General features: G+C 43.1%; 4 protein-coding genes across 4 annotated transcripts; 2 read left to right on the top strand and 2 right to left on the bottom strand.

The window, feature by feature from the left end:
• Nucleotides 1-12,995: 12,995 nt before the first annotated feature.
• On the top strand, nt 12,996-16,896 carry J4E88_003694 (uncharacterized protein; the record flags this gene model as incomplete). Its single annotated transcript, XM_049397342.1, has 2 exons — nt 12,996-15,826; nt 15,876-16,896. The coding sequence occupies 2 exons, from the start codon at nt 12,996-12,998 to the stop codon at nt 16,894-16,896; spliced, it is 3,852 nt and encodes a 1,283-aa protein (XP_049256730.1).
• A 1,204-nt stretch (nt 16,897-18,100) lies between these two features.
• On the bottom strand, nt 18,101-18,898 carry J4E88_003693 (uncharacterized protein; the record flags this gene model as incomplete). The annotated part of the gene is made up of 1 exon (XM_049397341.1): nt 18,101-18,898. One exon carries the CDS (start codon nt 18,896-18,898, stop codon nt 18,101-18,103), a length of 798 nt encoding a protein of 265 aa, XP_049256729.1.
• Nucleotides 18,899-19,208: 310 nt separating this feature from the next.
• J4E88_003692 (uncharacterized protein) lies at nt 19,209-20,901 on the top strand (the record flags this gene model as incomplete). Its single annotated transcript, XM_049397340.1, has 3 exons — nt 19,209-19,288; nt 19,433-20,130; nt 20,180-20,901. 3 exons carry the CDS (start codon nt 19,209-19,211, stop codon nt 20,899-20,901), a joined length of 1,500 nt encoding a protein of 499 aa, XP_049256728.1.
• Nucleotides 20,902-21,290: 389 nt separating this feature from the next.
• Nucleotides 21,291-24,371, bottom strand: J4E88_003691 (uncharacterized protein; the record flags this gene model as incomplete). Its single annotated transcript, XM_049397339.1, has 2 exons — nt 21,291-24,290; nt 24,336-24,371. The coding sequence occupies 2 exons, from the start codon at nt 24,369-24,371 to the stop codon at nt 21,291-21,293; spliced, it is 3,036 nt and encodes a 1,011-aa protein (XP_049256727.1).
• Nucleotides 24,372-25,886: the final 1,515 nt, after the last annotated feature.

The raw sequence follows: 25,886 nt of genomic DNA, 5'->3' as shown, positions 1-25,886 counted from the left end.
CGCTTTCTATTAGGCCTAATAGTAGTTTAGCTGCTAGTGTTCTTAAGCCTATTACGCTAACTAGAAAACTTTATTATTACGCTTTTTATGCTACTTCTTCTTCTATCTAGGTTTTAGGTAGAGATTATAGTTAACCTTATAAGTAGTCTAAGCCTAAGAAGGCTATTGCTAATAAAGTAGATACTATTAGTAATAATATTATTAAGTCTAAGGCTTCTACTATTACTACTTCTATTACTACTTCTACTAGAACTACTAAGTCTATTTCTTCTTTAACTTCTACTAATTCTATAACTTCTAGCTCTGCTAGCTCTTCTATGCGTAGGTAGTTCTCTAGTCTCTTTTCTCTCTAATTAACTCTTAGGTCTATCTATTCTACTCTATAGTTATAGTAAATAAAATTATAATATACTTCTAAGTCTTCTCTTATTACCTTACATTCTTACGCCTATAATATTGTAATAGCTAAACCTATATTACTTTTCTTCTACACTTAAAAGAAAGAAAGTTTTTTCTTCTTTAGCTTTAGGTTCTAAATGTTGTTTAGATATAATCTTTCTATTATAATATTCTTAGGTTTTTAGTAGTTATTATAATAATACTAGATTCTAAGCTATAATTAAGAAGTACTAATAGTAATAGCCTTAGCAGCCTTTATAGTTATATAGAAGATCTTCTAACGTCTTTCTAAATTAAAATAATTCTTCTATAAAGTTAAGATCTATTTCTAAGGTTTTTAAAGCTATTCTCTAGCCTATCTAAGAGCCTTTTCTTATTAGTAGATACTAATCTAAGCGCCTACTTAAGATGTCTAGTTAGAGTTTTACTATAGCTCTAGCTAAGTAGCCTTTAGTTAAATTTCTAACTACTTAAAATGCATTGCATTCTATATTATAGTATTATAATATTCTTCTTACATTACTAATGTATTCTAAGAGTATTATTATATACTAGCTAGCTTTAAAATTCTAGTATTATAATCTAGTGTTACGTAGTAGTTCTTATAAGAAAAGTAAGTCTATTACTATAGACTTAATAGCTCTTTAGGTAGTAAATATATTAAGTAAATTCTTCTATAATATCTTTATTACTACTTTCTACTCTTTCTACGCTTTAACTGCCTTATACTCTTCTACGCACTCTTCTACCTCTTCTTACTCTTTACTTTACTACTACTACTATTATTCTACACGTATTCTTACTATAGCTTTTAGCTCTATTAATACTACGCCTAAAGGTAAGACTATTAAGTAGCCTCTTATTAAGAGCGCGTCTATTATCTTCTCTAACTTTAATAACGCCTACTCTACTACTCTATAAGCTCTTCTACGCGCTACGCCTAAGTAAGTGTCTACTATTACTACGCTAGAGGCTACTACTACTAAGCTAACTTCTACTAATAAGATAACTATTAAGTCTATAGCTAAGAACTCTTTAGCTACTATTACTACGTAGCCTATACCTGTAAGTACTAATAAGTTTAATAAGCTAGACGCGTAGCCTTTTAATAACTTTAACTTCTCTACCTCTAATAATAAGAAATCTCTTCTTAGCCTTTAAAAGTAGATTAATATTAAGACGTTCTTAGATATTATATAAATAGATTTTAACCTTAATTACGCGCTAAGCGCCTCTTAGACGCTTTAGAGTATTATAGGTAAGAATACTTTACGCTCTACTATACTACCTAACTACTATAAAACTCTATCTAATATTAAGAAATTTAGCCTCTCTATTAAGAGCTCTAGCCTATCTAAGTTTAAAGTTCTTTCTAAGTTATCTATAAAAAAGTATCTAGTGCCTAGAGCTTTTAGTAATTAGGTAGTAGAGTTATATAAGCTACTAAAGCGTATTTCTGCCTCTAATGCTATTATTAGCTAGAGTAAGTCTACTATCTTTCTTTTTTACTTTCTAAAAGATATTCTGCTAATATTATATTTCTTTATAGTAATATATATATTACGTATAGACTTTACTATTAACTAGATTAAAGACCTCTATAGATATATTGTTAACCTTAATACTTTAGAGACTCTAGCTAGACTAGTTCTTATAGTAGCCTACTTTCTAACTTAAAGTAAAGAACCTTAGATTAAGCGTAAAATTAATTTAGCGCCTCTAGACGTATCTAAGAACTATTTATCTTTCTATAAGTTCTTTTCTCTTAGTATAAACTATAAGCAAATTGTCTTTAAGCCTCTTATTGCTATACTTATATACTATTATCTTATTAGCGCGATTAAGTATAAGTTAGCTTTAGGCAAGAATAAAGAGCTTAGTAGATATAATAAAATATATAGCTGTTACAAACGTAGTTTAAAGCTTCTATTTAAGTTATATTACTTAGTTATATTAAATAGCTTTCTAATACTATAGAGAACTTATACTAATTGCTACGCAAAGAGTGTAGAACCTTAGTACTCTTTTACTTATAAGTTTCTAACTACTTCTTAGATATCTACTTTCTTAGTATTAGTATAATAGCTAACTTATTCTTAGGTTAGCCTAACTTCTCTAGTAAGAAGGTTATATTTACTAAGCTAGTAGATCTTAATAAGCCTTTTGTAGTATTCTACCTCTCTTATTAATTATTCTAGCTATTCTTCTCTCTTAATAGCTCTAATAGTCTAAGCGCACTTTAGTTATATAAGAAGAGTTCTATAGTTTAGGCTCTACGTACTTCTAAGAAGCTAGTTAGTAATAGTAACTATAATTCTACTAAGAAGTTTTAGAACTTAGATATTAGTAACTATAGTAAGAGTATCTCTAAGAAGAATTGTAAGCTAAGGCTTACTTAGCTAGAGAAGACTATAGCTGCTCTAAAAAGTCTTCTAGCTCTACTATCTTCTAAGTATAAGCGCGTTTCTTCTAAGAGTACTATAAAGTCTATCTCTACTAAGAAGATAAAGAAACTAGTACTACTATCTACCTCTATACGTACTCTTTGCACTTATAAGCCTACTACGCCTTCTACTAAGGCTATAGATATTAATAATAATAAGAGTAATAAATTTCTTACTTTATCTAAGTCTAAAGGCTTATTAGTCTAGAAGACCTCTAGTAAGAAGAAGAAGAAGAGTAAGAAGTAGGTACGTTGCTTAGTTATAGGCTAAAATAGTAGTAGCTATTCTCTATATATATTTATAGACGTAGTTTAGAGCTTAGTTATAGTATTTAATATATATATGTCTAAAACTACTTAAAACTATACCTATAATATATATACCTAATACTTATTCTAGTTAAAATCTAGCTTCTTTGTTAGAATAACTACTAATAATTACTAAGGTCTAGACAATGCCTATTCTATATCTTGTTTCTCTTCTACATTAACTAATAGATTATCTAGTTAAGCTCTTAGCTATAGGCTTCTTTAAATATTAGTTAACTCTAGAGTATCTAGAATGTCTTAGCTATATATAGGCTGTTTAGGCGTCTTATTATTATTATTACTACTTACTTCTTAATCTATATTATTAGTTTTATTAGTAGAGAATATAGTTGCAGCGTAGTCTAGTCTATTAATCTTAGTAAGATCTACTACTATGCGCTAGTAAAAAGCCTTTAGGTAGTTTTCTAGTATATAACTTTAGAAAGAGGTGCTATTAAGCTTTTCTAACTAATACTAACCTTTCTTATTAACGCTGCTAATGCAAAATAGCCTCTTCTACTTAGGTAGAAACTTAGTAAGTATAGATTAGTTATTTTTGTAGAAAGAGTCTCTTAACAGAATAAGATTATCTAAAGAAAGCTTACTTAACTAAAGAACTCTTAACTAGTTAAAATAGTTCTTATTCTTATACCTAAGACGTATAGTATAGTTAATAGACTTCTTAAATTATTTATCTCTATAGTTAAACTAGTAGGCTTATATTATAAGAAGAGTAGGTATATTCTAAACGTTATTCTATAGAAGCGTCTACTAAGTTAGAATAGATAGCTTAATAGGCAAGATATACTACTAGCCTAAGACTAAGTACGCTAGTATCTTATTTATAGATTACTTAATAGTAGTGCAGTTAGCCTATAGAACGTTAGGTAAGTTATCTACCTAGTTACTAGAAAGCTTTTTTAGAGCAGCTATAATAGGCGCGTACTCTTACTTAATAAGTTCTTACCTCTAAGAGTAGTAGGCACTTAAAATAACTTTGTTAATTCTCTATTACTTCTAAAGTTTCTTAATAAGGCTCTTGTTCTTAGAGCCTCTATTAGCTAATATCTTAAGTAGAATACTCTATTAATAAAAGACATTATATAGTAGAAACTTCTAAATACTCTTTAAGTTATTCTTAGCTAAAGCCTTAGCTTCTACCTATTGCAAAAGGTAGTCTTAGATAATAATAAGAAACTTCTTACTATTATAGCTAGGCAGTATGTAAATAACGTTAATAGTAATCTATATAAATAGTATTATTAGTAGCTCTATAGGCTAAAGCTCTTCTTAAACTATTACTAATATATATAATTAGTACTTAGAGTAGAACTATATATAGCGTTTAACTTAATTATACTATTCTTTCTAATAGTAGCACGCCTACACCTTACGCTAGATGCCTTTCTTACCTTAGTAGCTAGACTTATTATAGAGAGATCTAATAATCTTATACTACTTATCTATTAAGTTAACTACTCTTTGTAGAGGCTAGCCTTCTAAAAGAATTATAAAAAGATATTATTCTCTAATAGTTATTTAGAGCGCCTTCTTCTTAAACTTATAAAACTTAGTAGTAGATATATACTTAGGCTTTCTATAGAATAGAAGCTAGCCTATAATTACTTATAACTTATTACTATAGCTATCTACTAGTAGTTAATTATTAAAAGAAAGATCTACCTAGTATATTCTATACGTGTACGCTAGAGCTTTACTAAAGATAAGCTAAACTATATTTAGGTGCGCATTAATAAAGTCTTCTATATCTTTCTTAGGTTTATTAGGTAGCTTCTAGCTATCTAGCTTAGGTATTCTTAAAAGAGTATTAGCTACAACGTTCTTCTTACTAGCTATATAGATAATATTAAACTTCTATATATTAAGAAGTATAAGCTACTAAGTAATTAGAGCTCTAGAGAGATCTATTACGCTTTATTAGAGTTACGTAATAAGTGTCTTTGCGTCTATTTTAACTTAGAAGTTTACTTTATAGATATAGAACTAAAACTTCTTTAGAGAAAGTAAAAGAGCCTTATATTTATGCTTACTTAAATTCTAATTTCTCTTAGTAGTAGACTAAACTCTACTCTTAAAGCGTATAGAGTAATAATAGCTGTTTAGGTTAAGCTGTATAATAACTATACTTTAACTCTTCTTACTACTATTAACTACAAGAATAATCTTTTAGATAGGCTTAGTGTAATTAATAGAAACTAGCGCTAGAGTAGTTGTTAGAGCTACCTTAAGATGTTCTATTACCTACTTCTACTCTAGGCTCTATTTAAATAGTGTATTCTTATAGAGAAGCTTAAATAAAGAGACTATAATAATAGTAAAACTTAGTACCTATACTCTGTAGTAAACGTAGATTCTAAGAAATATTTAGACTTTCTTAGCGTTGCAATAATCTAGCTAACGCGTAATCTTATTAACTTTCTTCTTATTAGAGTAGTAGCTATATTTATTAATTTAATAGCTAACAATAATTATAAAGAGGTAGTAGAAGTTAGACTTATAGTCTAATATTATTACGCCTGCGCGCTTAATATCTATAAGTACTTTATTAATATTTAAAAGGTGTTTAGCGATAAACTACTTTATATCTAGTTCTACCTTATAGTTGCTATAGCGCTTCTTTAGCCTCTTAATATATACGTTATTAAGGTATAGTATATACCTATTAGAGATATAGTCTTTGTAAATCTTTATTATAATATGTATAAACTCTACTAGAGAGTTTATTATATCTATTAGAAGTGTACACTATTATATAAGTTCTAATAGTATTAAAAAGGCTATTATATCTCTTAAGTTCTTATATAGTTCTACTTAGTTATACTCTAAGAAGAAGTCTAATAGGCTTATAATAATGTATTCTACAAATTTCTTTAAAAACTTATTAGAATTAGGTAGTAGGTTAGCGTCTTAAATTATAACTCTATTAAGTTTTTAAGCGTTATTAATTAGGTAATACTTCTTATCTTTCTTAGTAACTAAGAACTATAGGTTGTAATACTAGCTCTTGCATAACTCTAAGGTACCTCTATTAATATAGTTCTAAATTATATTAATTATAACCTACTAAAGCTTTCTTAGAATAGAAAACTAGTTAGCTCTCTAGGCTTAATGTAGTACTGTATTAATAATAACTAGAGAGATAACGTCTTTACTAACTCTTCTAGATTCTCTAAAGTCTTAGGCTAGTACTACTTCTTATTAGTAGAGAACTTCTAAGAGTATATCTTTCTCTACTAGTAATAACTCTAATAAGATTTTTATTTCTAAAATGCGTTTAGGTGTTATTTAAGTACCTTAGAGAAATGCAGCGTATTATAGCTTAAAATACTTAGTAAATAGAGCTAATTAGCTATTAGTATTAGATATTTACTTTGCTACTACTCTCTTCTTCTAGTCTAACTACCTCTTAATAGGTTACGTTAGTTAGCTAGAGTTATTAATAGGTTTAATCTTAACGCCTTTGCGCTTATAAGCTCTATTAATCTAAGCGTTATTTAGCTAACTTACTATATACTTAGTAGGTAGACGCGCAGGTTTACGTAATACTATAACTACATTAACTTTTAGTGCAAGGCCTTTATCTACCTTAGCTAGGTTCTTTGCCTAGAAGAACGCTTTACTCTGTTTTATAGTATCTTTATTACTAATACTCTTTATAATATTACTTAGAAGTTAGACTAATAGCTCTTTAACATCTTCTATCTTAAAAATGTATAAGCCTTTATTATCTCTTATTAGTAGGCTTCTATTAGGCCTAAGGCCTATTAACTTGCTGTTTAATCTTAATAAGTATACTATTAGATCTTTTCTAGAAGCTCTGCGCTTCTTCTATAGAACTTATTTACTAATAGATTATATAGGTATCTAACTACTATTTAGTCTACTATCTCTAACCTTCTCTATTATTATACCTACTATCTCTACATACGCGCACGCTATACTACCTACTAGCTCTTTAGTTATATACTAGAGTATAGCGCTAGCTACTATACTTCTATACTTTTTTCTAATGTAGGTCTAGTATAAAGACTAGAAGCTATAAGCTTATTACTTCTAGTATATATAAATCTTATATTAGTTTAGCTGTCTACGCTAAAGATATAATAGTATATTAATTTATTAGTTATATACTTAATACGCGCCTAAGCGTCTATTAGAAAAGAGTTACCTAGAATAATTAGATTAGTGTAGAATTCTATAATAAAGAAGTTTATTTAGACTTTAATCTACTCTATAATAATAGAGATACTTTAGATAATACCTATAAAGCTTACTATACTTCTATTTATAGTAACTATCTAAGCGGCCTTTATACTGCCTAGTAGTAATATAATTAGTAATATAGCTCTCTTAGCTACTTCTCTCTTAATAGTATTTAGCTTAGCGCCTAAGTCTAAGAGGTAGAGAAAAGAGTTTTCTCTAATGTTAATAGAGACCTTTAGGTAGTCTTAATATAAGTACTTAATACCTATTAGTTAGTTATACGCTTAATTATCTTTTAGGTAGTTATAATCTACGTCTTTAGAGTTATACTCTTAGCCTTAATCTATAATAATATACTATTGTATATAGCTAATCTTCTAGTTAGTCTAGTGTTCTGCCTTTAGGCTATAGTAGTTAACTACTCTACTAGCTTCTACTTCTACTAGTACGTAGTTAGAGAAAGTGCTAAGAGTAATTGTATTAACTATAGCGCCTAAAAGCTTATTAAACTTCTATTCTTCTTTCTTTTCTTAAAGCTTCTCTTGTCTAGCCTATTACTTTAACGTCTTAATAATATTAACTTTAAACTTATCTAGCTTCTTATTTATATAGTTAGAGTTAAATAGTGTCTTATAGACTTTAGGCATATTACTAAGAAGAGTACTAATCTAAAAAGAGATTAAAGTGCCTAGAATACTATAGATTATAGCCTATGTATTAGGCTTAAGCTTATTAATAATCTTACGCTTTCTTAGTTACTTATTAGTTATCTTAGAATTTAGTTCTAATTATCTTTATAGTGTTCTAGATACTCTATTATCTAGTTATATAAGATTATCTTCTTTGCTAAATTAGACAACTTTCTTCTTATTTAGCGCCTAATAGCTTAAAGAGTGTTCTATTCTATTTTTATAACCTTAGAGATAAGAGATATAATTATTACTAGATCTTTGTAGTATTATCTTCTTCTAAACCTTAGAAGAATTATAAGATACTATCTTCTTAGGTTCTAAGAATACTCTAGAAATAGTTATAGCTACAATAGTATTATTATATTAATTTAGGTTTACTAGACGTAGGTAGTAGTCTAATTTATCTTTAGCAAAGATGCTTAAAAGCTTCTAGAATTATTCTACGTTATCTACTTAGAGGCTTCTAGTAGAGTCTAGTATAAGCTAAACTAAAATAGCGTTGTTTTCTACACTAATTAGAGCCTTTAGGTTACTAAACTAGGCGTTAACTATAAGAGAGTTAATATTCTTCTTTAGAAATTATTGCTTAATCTTAGCTAAAATGCTCTTAGCCTATAGTCTCTAGCCTAGGTTATTAATATAACTCTAGAAGTTCTCTAGCGTACTCTACTAAAGCATATTCTATTTATCTATGTAAAGCTAGCTCTTATCTATATATACTTAAAGAGTTAGGTAGTTCTACTTATAATAATTACTCTTATTATATACCTAATAATTTATAGTTACTCTAAGAGCCTGTCTATTTGTAGTACCTTAATTATATCTAGTTTCTAGATTCTAAAAGCCTTAGAAATTATTGTAGAAAGTCTAACTAGTATTCTATTAGTAACTACTATATTACTACTACTACTAAGGTTAATACTAGTTATTTAGCTAGAATTGCCTCTAGCTTTAAGGTAGGTACGCTCTTAAGTAGTTCGCGCGTTTATTAGCTTAATAGTCTACTTTACTACGTATATTAGAGTTATTTATAAGTTTAGTTTTATAGTAGATCTACTAGATCTTCTATAGTTCTATCTCTAGGCTAGTATAATTAATCTTTAGGTTAAGTATCTTATTAACTAAGTTATCTACCTCTATATTAGTAGGTGCTTTTTCTAGAGAAGACTAGAAAGTATAGAGTTTAAGTAGCTTATCTTAGAGTAGAACGTTAAGCTTAGGTAGCTAAAAAGCCTATATATAGTTATCTTAGAAGGTTAGTGCTAGTTACTAAGGTTGCTAATAGGCTATTAGCTGCGCTAGGTTAAATTTAACTTTTAGAATAATCTCTTTAACTACTTTAGAGAGGTTAAGTATATAAGCTTCTTTCTCTACCTCTAAATAGATAGTAAAGTAGTTACTAATTTTAGTGTAGTTAAATACCTTTAGGTTGTTAGTCTTTAAACTAAACTTATTAAGTATCTTTATAGTATGCCTAAAAGATAGTCTCTTAACTAGGTAGAAATCTTAGCAATTTTTATTAATAGTTAATACTTTAACATAGTGCTTACTGCAAATCTAAAACTTTTGTAGATACTTTTTAATATTTAGATTAGACCTTGCTTAGCACTAGAGAAGCTAGTACTTAAAGTACTTAGTCTAAGCTTTCTATTAGTCTTTGTTATTAGTACAAAAGAGCTTTCTAAAAGCCTCTCTAAACTTCTTCTAGAATTTAGTAACTAGAGCGTTAGAATATTTATTTAAAGCTTAGATAATTACTCTCTACTTAGGTTTGTAGTGCGCTAAAAAGTAATTAATCTTTATCTTATCTATAAACTTATAGTACTTTAATATATTCTTAAAACGCTTAAGAAATATAGTAACATTAGTTCTATTAAACACTAGAACTATCTCTAATAGGTATAGAGAAAGCTAGATAGAATAGACTAGAGAGTAATTACTTAGCTACTAGAGAGACTAAGCTATTATCTAAAGAAGCTTTGCTATATTATTATTCTAGAGTTATACTAGAGGTTATGCCTAAGGCTACTAGCTAGTAGTGCCTAAGAACTCTAGAATGTCTAGTATTTTAATATTCTTCTAGAATAACGTAGGTGTTGCTTTAGGTTTTATAGGCTTAGTTTAGAGAGGTAAAGATAGTTATTTAGTAAACTAGGCTTTTAAAGAAGCTTTAGCAACTAACTTAGATTATTTATTAACTTTAGCCTTATTAGATTAACTCTTACTTATTTATACAAGGTAGTATATAAGTATTATAAATAGTATAATAGCTAGTGTAAATGTTAAACGTATAAGTACTATTAATTAGGTTTAACTATTTGCTTACTAACAAAGTTAGGTATTCTTTACTAGAAAGGCTATTGCTACCTTTTTTATATACTATAATAGCTTTCTACTACTATCTTATTATTTAGCCTCTTTCTTTCTAGCTATACTAGAATTAAGATCTACTACGTTAGCTCTTCTAACCTTTCTTAAGTCTTATTATTTATTCTTAGTAGAATAATATAGCTATATACTTTTTATTATATTATTTTCTATCTATGTAGCTATCTAAGAGGTAATTAGCCTAGTCTAAACCTCTTATTTAGCTCTTTGTATTGCTTAGCGCAGCGCTACTATAGCTATATTATTTATTAGCCTAAGTAGTAGTTATTATTATCTAATTATTTATATTATTAGAGGTCTTTTAGTACGCCTACTTTTTAGGTGTCTATACTATTAAGTTTCTGTAGCTTATAGTTTGTTTCTACGCGTTTTTTAGGTATACTATTCTATATATTATTTTATTCTCTATTTTATATACTTACCTATTACTTATTCTATTATATTACGTAATAATTATATCTCTTCTAAAGCCTAGTTAAACTGTTATTCTAATAAGCCTTTAGTAGGTAAAATACGCACTTAAAGGTAGCGCGTAGCCTTTCTAAAGTAAAAGGCTAAATAAGTTAAGTTTTAGTTAGTTACTATATATAGTAGAGAGATTATAAGTATCTTTATTAGAATAGATACTTAATATAGTTAATTATATTATATATATATCTAGTTGTTATTCTTGTCTAAACGCTGTTTAGGCCTAGCTTTTTCTAGCGCACTAACTCTTAAGCCTAATAGCTATTTAGTCTATTATTATGTTACTAGTTTTACTACTATATTACTATAAATAAGATTAGCTATTACTATAAAGTAGATAGTTACTTATAAGTTATCTATGTTAGAGTAATTATAGGCAGCTATAAAAAGTGCAATAAAGTTAGTAAACTTTTACTTAATATAGAAGTTGCTAATAGGTTAGATAGTATATATTAGGTAACTAGAGTATACTTATAACGTTAAGCCTGCTTATTAAGAGGTAGAGGTAGAGGTAGTTGCTATCTTAGAGTGCGTAGATAGAGATAGGTATAGAAGAATTAACGCACAAGTGTAAAGATTTTATAATTCTATCTCTTCTAGGTATTAGTAGCATATAACTACGATAGTGTACTTTAGTTGTTAAGTTAAGATTTTTCTAAGTTCCTATAGTTGAGAAACACTGAAGCCTAAGGCTTACTTCGGACACGTGATCTCTGGGGTACGCGTTGCCGACGAAGGAACGGGTGCTATTTTTGGCGGAGCACCATGGTCCGATCGCAACAGGTAAGACGCCTGTAAAACGTCGACCTTCCCTCCTGCTATGACCACCACCTTGCATAAGTCGAAACGCGCCCGCTGTAGAGAGGACTGGCCACCAGTATGATCATCGTGAAGATGAGCTGACCAAGCGGGTGTTCTGCGGCGCAGCTGCCTGTGCGTGCCCAAGGTATCCATCGAGGCTGTGTGCCAGAGTTCATGCAAAACAACTCCTACACCCCGTGAACTTACACCTGCATCAAATTCGAAATCCAGGAGGCTAAGAACCTAGTTGCACGTCTGATTCACGCGCAGAGTCCTTTGTAAGCGACGATGATTCGGCTTCCATGAAACGTGATCAGGCCTCCATCGTGTTTACGCCAAATCGCTGCCTCAACAAAGGAGATACTCAAATTGCATGGAAGTCTGCATTCATGCTGATCGTGTGTTCTGTGGCGGAGCAAACTCCTGCTGTGGGTCGGCTACTGCTTCCAAGGTTGGTCAGAAAAGAGGCATAGGGCTGACGCATTCGCACTCGTATGGGCATATGATGTCGACGTGCCCAATCAGTCCGCGACACGCCGTCCCGTTGGTTTCTTGCTAACAGAGACGGACTATCATGGTTAGGACAGCGCGATCGAAATCTTGGCTAAATGGATAAACAGAAATGGTCGGGATGTGGTGGTATCGAACCAAGAAATTCATCTCTTTCGAGCGCAACCCATGTATCTTGCTCACACAACACACGCGACGACAGTGTCATGTGGGATGGTGGAGGACTTTTTGGCCGAGAACTCAGCGAGGCTTGTGAGTGGCGGGTCACGCGGGTAAAGGAAAGCGAGCTGTCTGAAATGAAGCATGTCCTGCTGGTATTTCGGTAGAAGTCGCCAACTGCGACGTTGTCTCAGACGATGCGATGCATCGTGATGTGGAGCGATCTGGTGGTGGAGAGAAAAAGGAATGGTGGCACTTAAGCCACATTTGGCAAGCGCGAGAAGTCGCGTCGCAAGTCGCGTGTCGCGACCTCCAGAATCACGCGTAGTCCAAGCTTGCTCCAACCACGACACTTCCCCGCCATGTGCATGTGCAATTGAACGTATCCAGCCTTGCAAAATCATTACGTCTTTCGATATACATCTTCAGTACTTGCATTACGCGTTTAATACCCCTCCATCTGGGTTTCCTGGTCTACCCCGTCTACGAAGACTTCACGCGGCCTCTACCTACGACCACAATCACACATCAGAACATACGAACCGCGAGCACCTCTTAACACCCATTTCTACGAGCCCAATCTAGGGACTTCAGCATACACCATGACATCAGCACCAACATCTCCGAAACGCGCGGTGGACGCGTCCGCGAAGCCTCGGCCAAAGCTGCTAGCAGCTCTGCGCAAAACCGTGGACTCTTCAGATAGCGAAGCCGGATCTGATAGTGACGCGTCTGCATCTGAGAATGATACAGCACCCACATTCAGCGCAAAGCCTTCAACAACAACACGTCGGGAGCCAGAGACAACGCAGGTTGACGAGGAAGACGAGAGCGATGGAGAAGACGCATACGAACTCATGAAGAAGAGACTCGCTGCCAACAAGAGCTCATCAACAGCACAATCGGCCGCGCCGCAGCAAGCACAACAGGAAGCACCAATTGTTTCCACCATCGAAAGTAGCGAAGATGAGGACGCAATGCCTGTACGAGCCACCATCCGCAGACCAGCCACCACCCGGACGAAGACTGCAAGCCCTCGAGCATCCGCATCGCCAAGCGTACGGTCACGACGGTCTTCTCCAGGCCTCTTTGTAACTCCAGGCCCATCACCGGCTAAGAAGCCATCGCGGCGATCAGCGAATGCCGGCTCAGACTCCGAAGAGTCTTCGCGACCCATCCATACTACCGACCTACAAGAGCGGGTACGACGCATTCGAGAGGAAAGGTTGGCGAAACAGCGAGAGGAGGAAGCGCAGCAGGCACAATCTAAGAAGCTCGCACGACGGCTAGCAGATCAGGGCTCTGGCAGCGAGTCGGATGGCGAGAGCGGCAGGCGGCTTACACAACAAGCGAAGCCAACCCGCAAAGCTGGAAAGAAGGCCCTGGAGGCAATGGCTCGCGACCAGCAGCGCATAAGCCGTAACATGCAGCTTACCCACCAAGCCAAGACAAAGAAGCGCTTCACAACCCAGGATCTGTTCAAGAAGTTCAACTACCAAGCGCCCAACGCCGAAGTCGTACCTCTCCCAACGCCAGAGGCCAGCTCGGCCCTTACATCGTCTGATGCAGAGGCAAACCAAATACAGGACACGCCGCCGACGAGTCCCCAAAGACAAAATGCTACGGAGGAAAAGGGTGCTTCCGTAGATCAACAAACATCTACCACGGCGCCCGAAAGCAACATTCAGCCACCCGAGCCCGCGAGAGTGGACAAGGGCAAAGGGCGAGCACCCGAGTTCCAACACTTGCCGGTACATCCTTGGATGAAGCAGGCAGATCCAGTCACTGTGCATACAGCGGCAGTGGAAACCAAAAAGACCTCCGACAATGATATGGTGGAACTTTCGGACTCGGACGATGATGCAAAGGTGGAACCGCCCAAGAGCCGATTCCCCGTCTTTGACCGGTTACCCACAAAGAAGGATAACGAGGCAGGGTCATTCGTACATCTACGTGCTCTCGCTCAGTTGACCAAGTCGCCACCAAAGGGCAAGAAGGGACAGAAGATAGTGACTCGTGGTGAGATGGAATTCGCCCTAGCTCAGAAGGCTCGCCAACAGACTGCGAAAGCCAAAGAGGAGAGAATAGCCGACTTGATCAAGCGAGGTCACAACCCTGAGACTGAAGAGGAGAGGGAGAAGCGCCAAGAGGAGATCGACGACATGGTCGCAATGCTCGAGAAGCAAAGGCAGGAGGACCTTGAACTAGCCAAGATGGAGAGGAAGGAGGCGAAGAAAAACGGCGAGACCATCGATGACCTTCCCTCCAGCGATGATGAAGACGGCGACTATGTCGGCAGCGGCGAGGAGGACGCCAACCAAGAAGAGGACGATGATCAAGAAGAAGCCGAGGTTGTTCTATCAGGCTCAGAAGACGAGCAGATGGAAGACGACGCTGAAGACAATCCTCTCATCGACGGAATGGCTGACGAGGACGACGAGCCAGAGCAGACAGTGCAAGCCCAGAACGTCAACGAGGATGTCGATATGGAAGACGAAGATGCCGTCGCTCCTGTTCGAAGGCAAACTATCAACCGTGCCCGCAACCGAGTCGTTGACGATGACGACGATGATGATGCAGAGGCTCCTAGGCCTGCCACACCCACTCAACCAGCAACTCAAACCGACACAATGGCCGCCTTTGGGTTCGGCAACGCCAACACCGGCATAGGCCTCACACAGATGTTCGCAGGCACCATGGCCGAGTTGGAGTCTGACTCCCAACCTGCTGCCGCCGTCAACACCGAACAAGACTCTCTAGAGTTCCTGCGAAACCTGCCCGATACCCAACCCGCAGCAAACTTTAGCCAGGCTTCGGAGTTTGTAGTCCCCAACAGCCAGACTTTCATGTCGCCACAGAAGCAGACACAGACTGGCGACGAGTCTCAATTCAGCATGGGGATCAGCCAAGTCGTCAGGACTTCCCCCATGTTCTCGCGGACCCAGGTCGAGGACTTTGAACCAACACAGGATGCAGGCTTCTCCTTCTCTCGGTCGCCAGCAGGCCTTGCCCCGCCACCATCAACGACCGATACCGTCATGGTGCCCATTGCCGAGTCGCCAATCAAGCAGAAAGGCAAGCTTCAGCGTGGACGGCGAGAGGCTGCTGTTGAGCTCTCTGACGTTGAAGACGACTCGATCGATGCTGAGGAAGAGAGCGAGGACGACATCCAACGCCCTCCTAAGCTCAGCAAAGATGCTTTCATGAAGTTGCAGCAAGCGGCTAAGAAGGCCAAGGCAGCTGAAGAATTCGACAAGAAGAAGAGCATGGCGAGAGAAGCCGTCATGGAACAAGCCGAGGAGTCTGAGGACGAATACGCCGGGCTTGGAGGAGCTAGTGATGATGAGGAAGGCGAGGAAGACGAAGATCTCAAGGACATGATCGACCACAACGACGTTAAAGTCAACGAGCGCCAGATTGCTGCTTTCTACGCGTAAGTTCAACTCCCATCTTCGTGTCATGTCAATACTAATCCAACGCAGTGACAAGACCAAGAAGGATGACGAAAAGCATCTCGCCGAGCTCTACAAGAAGATGCAAAGGAAGGGTGGCCTTCGCAGAGGTGGTGGCGGCTATGACGGCTTCGACATGTCTGACTCTGAAGACGAGGCCGAGTTGCGCCAGCGCAAGAAGCGCGCTGCATTCCAGAAGCAAACCAACGCTTTGTTGCAGGACCAGAAGGTCAAGGCACTCGCCGACGACGAAAAGAAGAAGGCGTTCTTCAAGACACTGGCCGACTTCGACGACGAAGGCGAGTACGACTATCTCAACATGCCTGAGAAGGAGCCGGACATGAACGACTCGCAGTCGCAGTCGCAAGAAGATGTTCAAGGCGACGTCATCGCCGTTCCAGACTCCCAGGCCGCCTCGCAAAACCTATCAGCACCAAACAGCCCACTCAAGCGCAAGTCCCAAGATTCCCAAAAAGAGAACCGACCACCCCCACACATGCGCCGCACAACAGCATCCGAGAGCCTCGCGCGCAAGCCTCTCACCGCCGACGACGTCAGAGACTCCATCTCAGAGCTCATCGAAGACACCCGCATCGTAATCCCAGACTCGCAGCTCTCGGACGCAGAAGACGACCACGAACCCGCCTTCGTCTCCGCAGCGCGCAAACCCATCATCGACCGCCTGACCCTAAGTCGGCAATCCACAGTCGAAGAGTCTGTGAGCGCAGACACCAATTTGGCCTTCCATGCTCCATCGCGCGGGGCTGCGACACCAGGGTTCCGTGTTCCGTCGCTCATACGCCAGGCAACTAGTAATCTGTCTGTCAGTAGCGAGCGGTCTGTGGGTAGCAGTGCGCCGAAGGAGAGTGGGGTGAGGAGAGGAGGTACGGGACGGAGCAACATCCATGCTCAGGCAAGGGAAGCGGAGCGGAGGGCGTTGCTAGAGAAGAAGGAGGGGAAGAGGAAGGAGGCGTTGAGGAAGAAGGTGGAGGGTGGGAGGAAGCAGGGGATGAGGAGTGTGCTTAGTGATCTTGGTGGTGGGTTTGAGTAGGTGTTGAGGAGGTGATGTTTCCAGCATGTACGCGCGTGGTGTTGGGTGTTATGTAGTGCGCTAGATAGGTATCACTTCGCTGTAGCTTTTTCTTTATAACATGCTGCAACTACTCATCTACTATTTCTAAACTTACCTCCACCGCCCATCCCTACTCTCTTCCTTCAACGCGCTCGCACGCATAATGCACCTTCAATTTCTGACTGATTACCTCTTGCATCCCAAACTAAGTAAGTTCTACCGCTCACACACTAGTTATGCATTGTTCAAGAAAGTGTCGCCCTCAGGCTCGTACTACAACATGCCAAAAAAAAAACAGCAAAAAAACAGATCAATGGAACAGGCCCCTGCCTCCGCCAGTTCGATGATTCACTCTCTAACGTTACTCGAGCACATCCGGCCAAGGGACGTCTCCCTTAGCCGGACACACTCAGGTGCCATGTACCCGCTAAGCAAGCCTAGCAGGTACATGATACCCGACGCCCCTTATGGGGATGAATCTCCCATCCGTTATGTGTCAGTGAGAGGGATCGAACCTCTAACCTAACCCGAGTTGGGTTGGTTGGCAAGTCGTTTGTGTTGTGCCGGACACTTGTTTTGATGGAAAATTGTCAAAGTAAGTGGTATATATTAGGAGAGAGAAGGAGGATGAATAGAGGTTAAAGTAAATGGGGTGAGTGGGTGGCAGCGTTGTTGTGGTGATGGCAGTGTTGTTGTGGTGGTGAGAGCGTGTTTTGGTGGAGTGGGAGCTTAAGTGAAGGTGAAAGCGAGAAATGGAGAAAACCACGGAGTCGGCCGAGGGACGTGTTGGGTATGAACACCAGCATCGAAATCAAAGGATAGAAGAGAAGAGGAAGGATTGACGTGTTGAAGTGAGGAAGCTGAGTATCGAATGTTTAAGACTTTTGACTAGAGGGCGGAGAAGGTAAGGAAGCATCGCCAACAGAACAATGAAGCCTTCACCACCCTGACCAGCATCGGTATCAAATAATACAAGATAAGAGACTGGCGCATGAAAGCAAAGGAGTTGAGCAGAAGATGTGTGAGAGTTTTGACTAGAGGGCGAAGATGGTAAAAGAAACATCGCCAACAGAAGAATCAACCCCTCACCGCCCCTCACCTGAAGGAAGAAAGTAAACGCAATAGCCAGGTATGCGTGTCTAATGTTACAGTATATACAAGATCGTCTCAGTCATACATCACACTACACACGTTCACTCACCCAAATGGCGCCTCTACATCCTCCTCTTATAACTTCATTCAGCAGATCATAGGGCTTCGCGCTCTTGGCATCATTCTCCACCGCATGGTCCAGGTGCTCTAGCTCTTCATCTCTAATACGCCGCAACTCAACCACCAACTTGTCCAGCTCGGGTCCCAGACTCTCACCCCTCTGCTCGCACTTCTTCGCCCAGTCTAGCAGCACGCGCACCTGCTCATTGTAGTGGTTACCAATCTCCGTCTCGACAGCCTCTGTGCATGCCATGGCGGCCTCGCGGCCCATGACAGCGGTCGACCACCCGAGCATGCTGGCGGCGGCCGTCCATATGGGCGTCATTGCGGTGGGTCGTATGCGGTGCTTGGAAATGACGTCGTTGAAGAACTTGTAGTGGCCGGCTTCTTGGTCGTACATGTGTTTCATCAGCGGCCGCAAGTGCGGGTGTGACCGTGTGAGGACGGGCGATTGGGCAGCGTAGATGAGAATGGCGGCGAGTTCACCCGTCTGGTTCACTCGCAGCGCGGAAGAGAGGAACTCCTGCTGCTGCTGCGAAAGCGGCCGTATTGGGTTGCCATCTTTCTGCGTCTGCAGTGAAGGCGGTGATTGCGCGGAGTCGGGCTGTGAAGGCGGGGGTTGCGGCGCGGCGACGGTGCTGGCCAGGCGTGACGTTTGGCGTGGTGGGCATGTGGTACTGGGGGCAAGAAAGTCGAGCACAGGGTATTGGAGGCTGCGACGGGCCACATTGCGCGATAATGCTCGCGGTGAGAGCAGGACGGGAGACATGTTCCAGGCCGGGCTATTGTGTACAGGTGAAGGGGCGAAGCTATTGTTCTCGAATTCAGTGAGTCGGACAATAGGCGGGTGAGGTATGATGCGCTCAAGGCACGCTAACACGACCCACTTTTCAACGCGGCATGGCCTGAGCTCAACGAGCGTTTCCCCGACCTTTGGACTTCCCACGTTCTTCTTTCATCCTCTTCCCCCCTGATCACGCCCAAATTCACTCACGGCACCCTCCGCGACACCGGGTCCGTCTCCAACGCGCCTCCACGATCCAGAAATCACCGCGAAATCCTCGCCAATCCCACCCAACATGTCGGCCGATGATATCGACGACGAGCTCTTCGCCCTCGCTGGCGGTGACGAAGATGCAGACGTCGAAGAAGGCGAGGCGTGAGTACCATCTCTCACCTATCATTCTCCTCCTCTGCCTCTGCCTCGCTACTTTCCCTCGCTCCTCTCCTCTCCGTTCCGCTCCGCTCTATTCTCCACCGACCGCTCAACCCCCTACCGCAACATGGCGCTGACTCCACGTAGCTCGTCGCCCGCAGCCTCGTCGCCAAACTCGTTGGGTTCCGACGCCATGGACGAGTCGGATTCAGATCGCGACGATGACGTACCAGAGCGCTCCGCAGACGTCCCTTACCCCCTAGAGGGCAAGTACATCGACGAATCAGACAAGCGCCGCATCCTGGGCCTATCGCAGCTGGAGCGGGAAGAGATCCTCGGTCAGCGTGCCGAGGAGATGAGCAGCGCCAACTTCAAGGCCGAGCTCGCCAGGCGCGCCGCCAACGTCCAGAACGACAGGAAGCGCAAGGCTGATTCCGAAGACGCCGACGAGCGCAGGAGCACTCGCCCCAAGGTGCAACCGCGGAAGAACGAGAAGCTCGAGGCATACAAGCGTGAGCGAGAGCAGCGCGGTCAGCAACGACAGCGCAACGACGACCGACGCAGTGGCCGCAGGCGGTCCAGCTCGGGAGATCGTGACGGTGGCTCAGATGTCGACGCTGATGGTGAGAGCGACGTGGAGTGGGACGACCGAGCACCAGAGAAGGCCCGCGAAGAGCTGCCTGCCACCCTCCGCGATTTCGAGTCGGTTCGTGTTGGTAGAGGATTCTTCTCAGAAGTCTGCTTCCACCCAGGCTTTGAGGAGGCTCTGACTGGCGCATTCGGACGTGTAGGCGTCGGTCAGGACTCACAACGGCGGACACTGTACAAGATGGCGCAAATCAAGGGTATGCACGACACCGGCTGTATCGCAGACTATGCTAACTTGTTATCCAGGCTTCTCAGCTGGCAAACCATACGTTTTTGACGGCAAGGACGGCAAGCGCGTCGCGACTGACCAATACGTTATTGCGCAACACGGCTCCGTGAAGAAGGACTACCAGTTCCAATTCATGTCCAACCAACGCTTCACCGAGAACGACCTCGACACCTACCGGCAATCCCTCATAGAGACCAACGCCAAGGTCCCCACGCAATCCTTCCTCCAGCGTAAATACGACGACCTCAAGGCGCTCCAAAACCACCACTGGACCGACGCCGACATCAGCGCGCGCATCGCCAAGTCAAAGAAGTACGCCCACCTCCTCAACCGCCCCAACGCCGACGCCCAGCCCAAGATCGCAACCCAATCAGAAACAGCCGCCGCCCGCATCGCCGAACTGAACCGCAAGAACCGTATCCAGGAAGCCGAACGCGTCCGCAAAGCGCAGTTCGACCAACAGCGCCAGAAGAAGATGGAGCAGAAGAAGGAACTTGCTAGGCGCAAGGCCGAGGAAGAAGCTCGCAAGGCGCAGGAGGAAGAGGCACTCAAGAAGAGCAATAACCTGGATGTTGATGCGCTGTTCGATGGCGATGGCTCCAGCAGAGCGAGCACGCCCAACCCGCAGCAGCCGCAGAAGAAGAAGACGGAGCGGAAAGGTCTGCCCACGTTTAGGAAGCCGAAGATGGATGACGATATCATTGCTAGTATGGATATTGGCATGGATATCGAGATCTGAGCGGCCTCAAAGCATATGGCTAGGTGTGGCGTTAGTATTGGGCTTTGGCTTGCCTTCTTCTTTTCCAGCTTGATCTTTCTGTTATAGACGATGACACCAAAAGCTTGCACATTTTGGTTCTTAGCATTGCGTGGTGTTTGAGGTTGCCGGCTGCCCTGAGACCCATGGGTGAATGAGTGTCTTGGGTATTATGGTGTTTCGTGCCAGTATTTGGTATGCCTTCTTGAATTAGTATTATATACCAAAGACCTTTATTTTCGAGATCAACTCGTACGCTTCACGTCATACCAATAAGACTACGTCAAATCATAACGGATCCAAACTCCAATGTAGAAAACCTTGTAGATTCCACAACACTCTCACAACCGCTACTTCCCCAATATCTACGTCTACGTCTCAAAAACCTGTTCCACATCCCCAAAATCGCCGCGCTCCCTACAATCCCAATACCCGTCCTTCCCGCCCTTGAGCCTCCAAACCTCCTCATCGCCCAACGCCGCCGCCTCTACAGGCCCCACCTTGGTAAACCACCTAGGCTGCCACTCCTGGCCATGTTCTTCCAACACACGCCTGCGACTCCGCTGCCTCTCTTCCAGCTTCGCCTTCAGCGCCTCTGCTTTATCCACATCCCCGTCTTCCAACGCGCGCTGATCAGGTCGCAAACGGGAATCAGTGGGCGCCATGTGGTCTTGCTCTATGGATGTGACTTGGTTGAGTGCAGCAGCGAAAGTGGTAAGACCGTAGTGTTTCTCTGCTTTATCAACCAGATCACCCGTTTTCCAGATTGTTTTTCCGGTGGGTTGGCCCGAGGACGTGAGTTGGAGGTCTGATGTCCATTTCCCTGTCAGACCCATTGGTAGAACGGCACCTGAGGCGTCGAAGACTTGGACGGAGACTTCTTCTGAACGACCAGCGAACATGCCACCCGCTTTGAATGTGCATACGGCTTTTGCGCCGGTGGTTTCAGAGATGATAGTCATGGTGCCGGAGGGTTCTAGGTACTTCTCACCCGCAATGACGTTGCGCAGGTAGGATGTGGCGAGCGTCCAGGAGTAGTGTTCGCCTGAGGCGTGGAGGAAGATGCGGACGCGGCCTTCGGTGTTGATTTCTGCGCTCTTGCCCCAGAACTTTTGCATGGGCGTGGGAGATTGGACAAAGGTCCATTCGTTGGCTTCGGCTTGGCAGGCCATGCGGACGGGGCGGTGGACGACCTTCTCGGCGAAGAAGCGGAAGCCTTTGTCTTCGCGGACGAGTTCGTAGGTTTCGCCTAGCATGGGGTTGAAAGGCTTGCGGATGGCGCGGTCTTTGACGCGGGCGTTGCTGAAGGCGGAGATGGCGAAGGCGGCCATGTAGGCGAGGCGCTCGCCGTTGTCTGGAGTTGCAGTCACTGCGGCGTCGAGCAGCTCGCTGTATTCTAGTTGTTCTGCCAGTCTTTGCAGCGCGGATGTGGGCTCGTTAGCTGATACCGGCATGGCAATGGTTGACAAGTCTTTGCCGACATTCTTTCTGAAGAATGCGATGAGACTTGGGGGCTGAACCTTGGGGGCTGGGACTGTGCCCCGACGTTTCACAGGGTCAAGTGGCAGAGGTGTGAGCGACTTGGGACGTGTAGGGAAGAGTGCTGGAGTGGTTTCCCGCGACATGCGAGGTCGGTCCAACATTCCCACACTGCCATTCTCTGAGGAAGACTCCGACTCGCCATCTGAATCGGCATCTGGTGACTGCTCACGTTCGCGGCTGTCCTCTTGACTGTCGCGCCGGATGGTCAGAAGCTGTGACTTGCTTGCGTCGCCATCTGGCGCGTCGAAGAACTCATCTACAGACTCGGCCACTGAGTCAAAGCTGTGCCGTGATCCTACGGCAGAAAGAGGTGCAGCCGGGGGCATTCGTCTTTGTTTGCTCTCGCTAATCAGATCAGCGAAGTCCCTGACAACAGAGTCTAGGTCTCGAAGTAGAGCCATGCAGTTGTCGTGAACGCTTTCCTCATGTGGAATGCTTGCGGAGCTCATCATGGTGCTCGCGCGTCCATTGCGTTTGGGTACGGCAAGGGTGCCATTACCGGCCGCATTGGAGGCACCAGGAGGGACGGCTCCAGGCGACGCAACTCCTACTTGCGCTGACACACTCCTCTTGCTGAAAATGCCGCCGGATGGACTCTGAGTGCCGGAACTGCTCGGCTTGCGCTTCCAGAAAGCCATCTTCTCAGGGGCCTTTTGTTCTGGGAAGTAGTCACCCGCCTCGTCGTTGGACGGCGTTGGGGAGAGACTATCGCCCATGTTTCTAACGCTCATCGCAGACGATGCGTTGTACTTTGGATCGGTATCCTGAGCTAACCTCCGTACTGCATCCCGTGTACCTGAGACTCTGCCAACCAGGGCCTCGACTCTTGCCCATTCGTTCTCTTCGGCTGAATTCAGAACGTGTGGGAGGCTCTGGTATGGGCTGTCCTGGATTTGCAGAGTTGGTGAAGCAACTGCCCCTCTATCCGAAGCGGTTCTTGAGGCGCGATCGAGCGCGTTCTTCCACATCTGAAAGTCCTTCTCATTATTTGCTCGCAGCTGCCAGATCTCGGCGCCAGAATCGACGGATATCTCGCGTGTCTCCTCGTTCGCGCCCACAGCCGCCAGTGACAAAGGTATGGCTCCTCGCAGTGCAGATGAATGGTCGTTCCGGTAGTAGGAGAGCGTCGAAGATGTAAAGTCCAGAGAGAAGAATCTCCTGGCATAGCCCTGGTTTCTCTTTCTCCTCTTCTTCTGCAGCACTCCTGTGAGGAACGAGGAGCCAGATAGACTCCCTTGTTTCTGCCCGTATTGTGATTTCGGTCGCTCGGCGTAGGCTTGCGGTAAGGATTCGGAGGATTCGATGGGGCCCATGGAGGGGCTCGACTTTGGGAGGCTGGTGGTGCTCGCGCCTGCCATGGCCTGCGCGTAGTGCATGTGATGACCCGACTTGGGCGCCGCGTTGGTCGGATATGTCATGAGGACGAAGGTGGCAGTTTTTGACACGGTCTTGGAGAAGGTGTTGTCAAAGACCAGTCCGTACATGCCACCCTCGCCTGGTGGCACGTCGTATGTGCCCATGGATACCAAATCAGCCTCGCATTTCCCATGCCAATGCACTTGCCGCAGCCCAATAGCCGCCAGCTTGTCTAAAACGACTGTTCTGTCGTTCCGCGACGTCGAAGCTCCGCGTCCGCGTGTTGTAGGTGGCTCGAGGGTCGGCGTGCCGGGTCCGGATTCGACGACGGCAGAGGTGGGCAGCTGGGGAGCTGCGCCGGTAGCTGTGCCGGGGTGCTTGAAGATGCCGAAGTTGAGCGACTTCTTATGCGGTTGGACGCTCCAGGAGATGGTGTGGCCTGACGAGACATTGACCCATCTTACAAGGTACGACTGCCTTCAGTCAGCGAGGAAGCGCGACGTGGATGCTGTACATACCTTGCTATGCACCTCGATGTTCTCCATTCCCGCCATGGCTGAACTCTGCTACTACAACTCTCTTTGTTATGCGTCAAGGTGGTCGTGGGGGTGAATCTTGGTACAAACACGCGGGGTGCAGGCGTGTAGCGCAAGCGTGTATAAATGTCTGGCGGTGGAGCGAATGCAGGGATCGACGGTGACGATGGTGACGATGTTTCCTAGCAGCCGGGCATTTCGGAAGTCGGATTGCTAAGGGTCGGGCGGGTGTTCGGTGCCTTGTCAGCTTTCACGGGCGCGCTGGTGACGATGTTGTCGACTCGGAATGCGGATTGCTGCGAAGCCGAATGAATAGTAGAGCGCCGATCTGGGGGTAATTTGACCCTTTTCTGGCTTCAGACTGTTCAAGAGTACTAAGGGGAACTACCACGTTGCTTCTTTGTAACAGCTATGCAAAAAAACGTAGCGCAACGGGCAGAAGACGTTCCAATGCGTGGATGACATGTGTCGACGCGGGCGGTCTACGCGGGCGGCTGGTAGCCAGGGTCTTCAGCCTTACTACGCCATCTTTTCCTCAGCCACGCCTTTTCCACCCATAGCTACTCGACTGACCGGCTTTCTAGCCACACACTTTGCGATAATTACCCGTCTTTCTTCCATCCTGTTTCGCATGCCACGCAGCATGGGAAAGCACGTCTTCGTTGCGCGCACGCCCTCTGACGCATTTCTCATGTGCATCCTGCTTCGGCCGATGGATCTTTTCCTGCTTTCCGACTCCCGCATCATCCCGTTCCATCCGACTGATATCATACCTGACTACGGCCGAATGCTTTCTGCCTTCTACATCTCGTGACAGAGGTCCGCTGGCTGCCGGTACGAAGTACGCCCGTCGCATCGCTATACGTGTATACGAGCGCTGATTGAGTGCCTGCGACACGCCCCACCTTCACTGCCGACCCTCAGGTCCAGTTCTCTCGCAAATGCAACCACACCGCCAGGCGCTTTTTGATACACTTTCTTCCCTTTTCGCTTCTCTTCCAGAAACACTTTCACTCAGTCTTGGCTTCATCCCAATTTTGTTGTCGTTCTGAGATGGTGGGACTGCACCCGCTCCCTTCACGCACACGGGACCTCGGAGACGCACACCACAAGGCGTTTGCATACCCCAGGAGGACACATCAATTCGCGCGCACTCTCCTCTGAGCTTGAATATTCAGGAGTCAGGAAGACTGCGCCATGGCATTGTTGCCTGCATCTCACAACGTCTGCCGCACTGACCCTGCGCCAGAAGTTTCTACTAGCCACCCTGTGTCAAGGTAAGCACAGGTACAAACATCGCACGTGTTTCATGTCCATTCAGATCAGTAATCTGGAGTACAACTCCAATATCGCGTGTCGACGATGATGCTCACCGACCCACTATACCCGTTACAACACGGAGCGTCACCCTCTTCGGACCTCGTTCCGGGCAAGCATTCTACGCGTACTACTCACGCGCAAGCCGTTAGTGCATCACAAACGTCCTTCCAGAATTATTCCGCGAGCGATTCAGTGTAGTGTGCGCTCTAGGTG

This window comes from Alternaria novae-zelandiae (genome assembly GCF_023758075.1).
Source record: "Alternaria novae-zelandiae strain BMP 2774 chromosome Unknown scaffold_6, whole genome shotgun sequence".
Classification (NCBI taxonomy): domain Eukaryota; kingdom Fungi; phylum Ascomycota; class Dothideomycetes; order Pleosporales; family Pleosporaceae; genus Alternaria; species Alternaria novae-zelandiae.
Note: the sequence above shows the minus strand (reverse complement) of the source record. Positions and strands in the feature narration are given on the sequence as shown.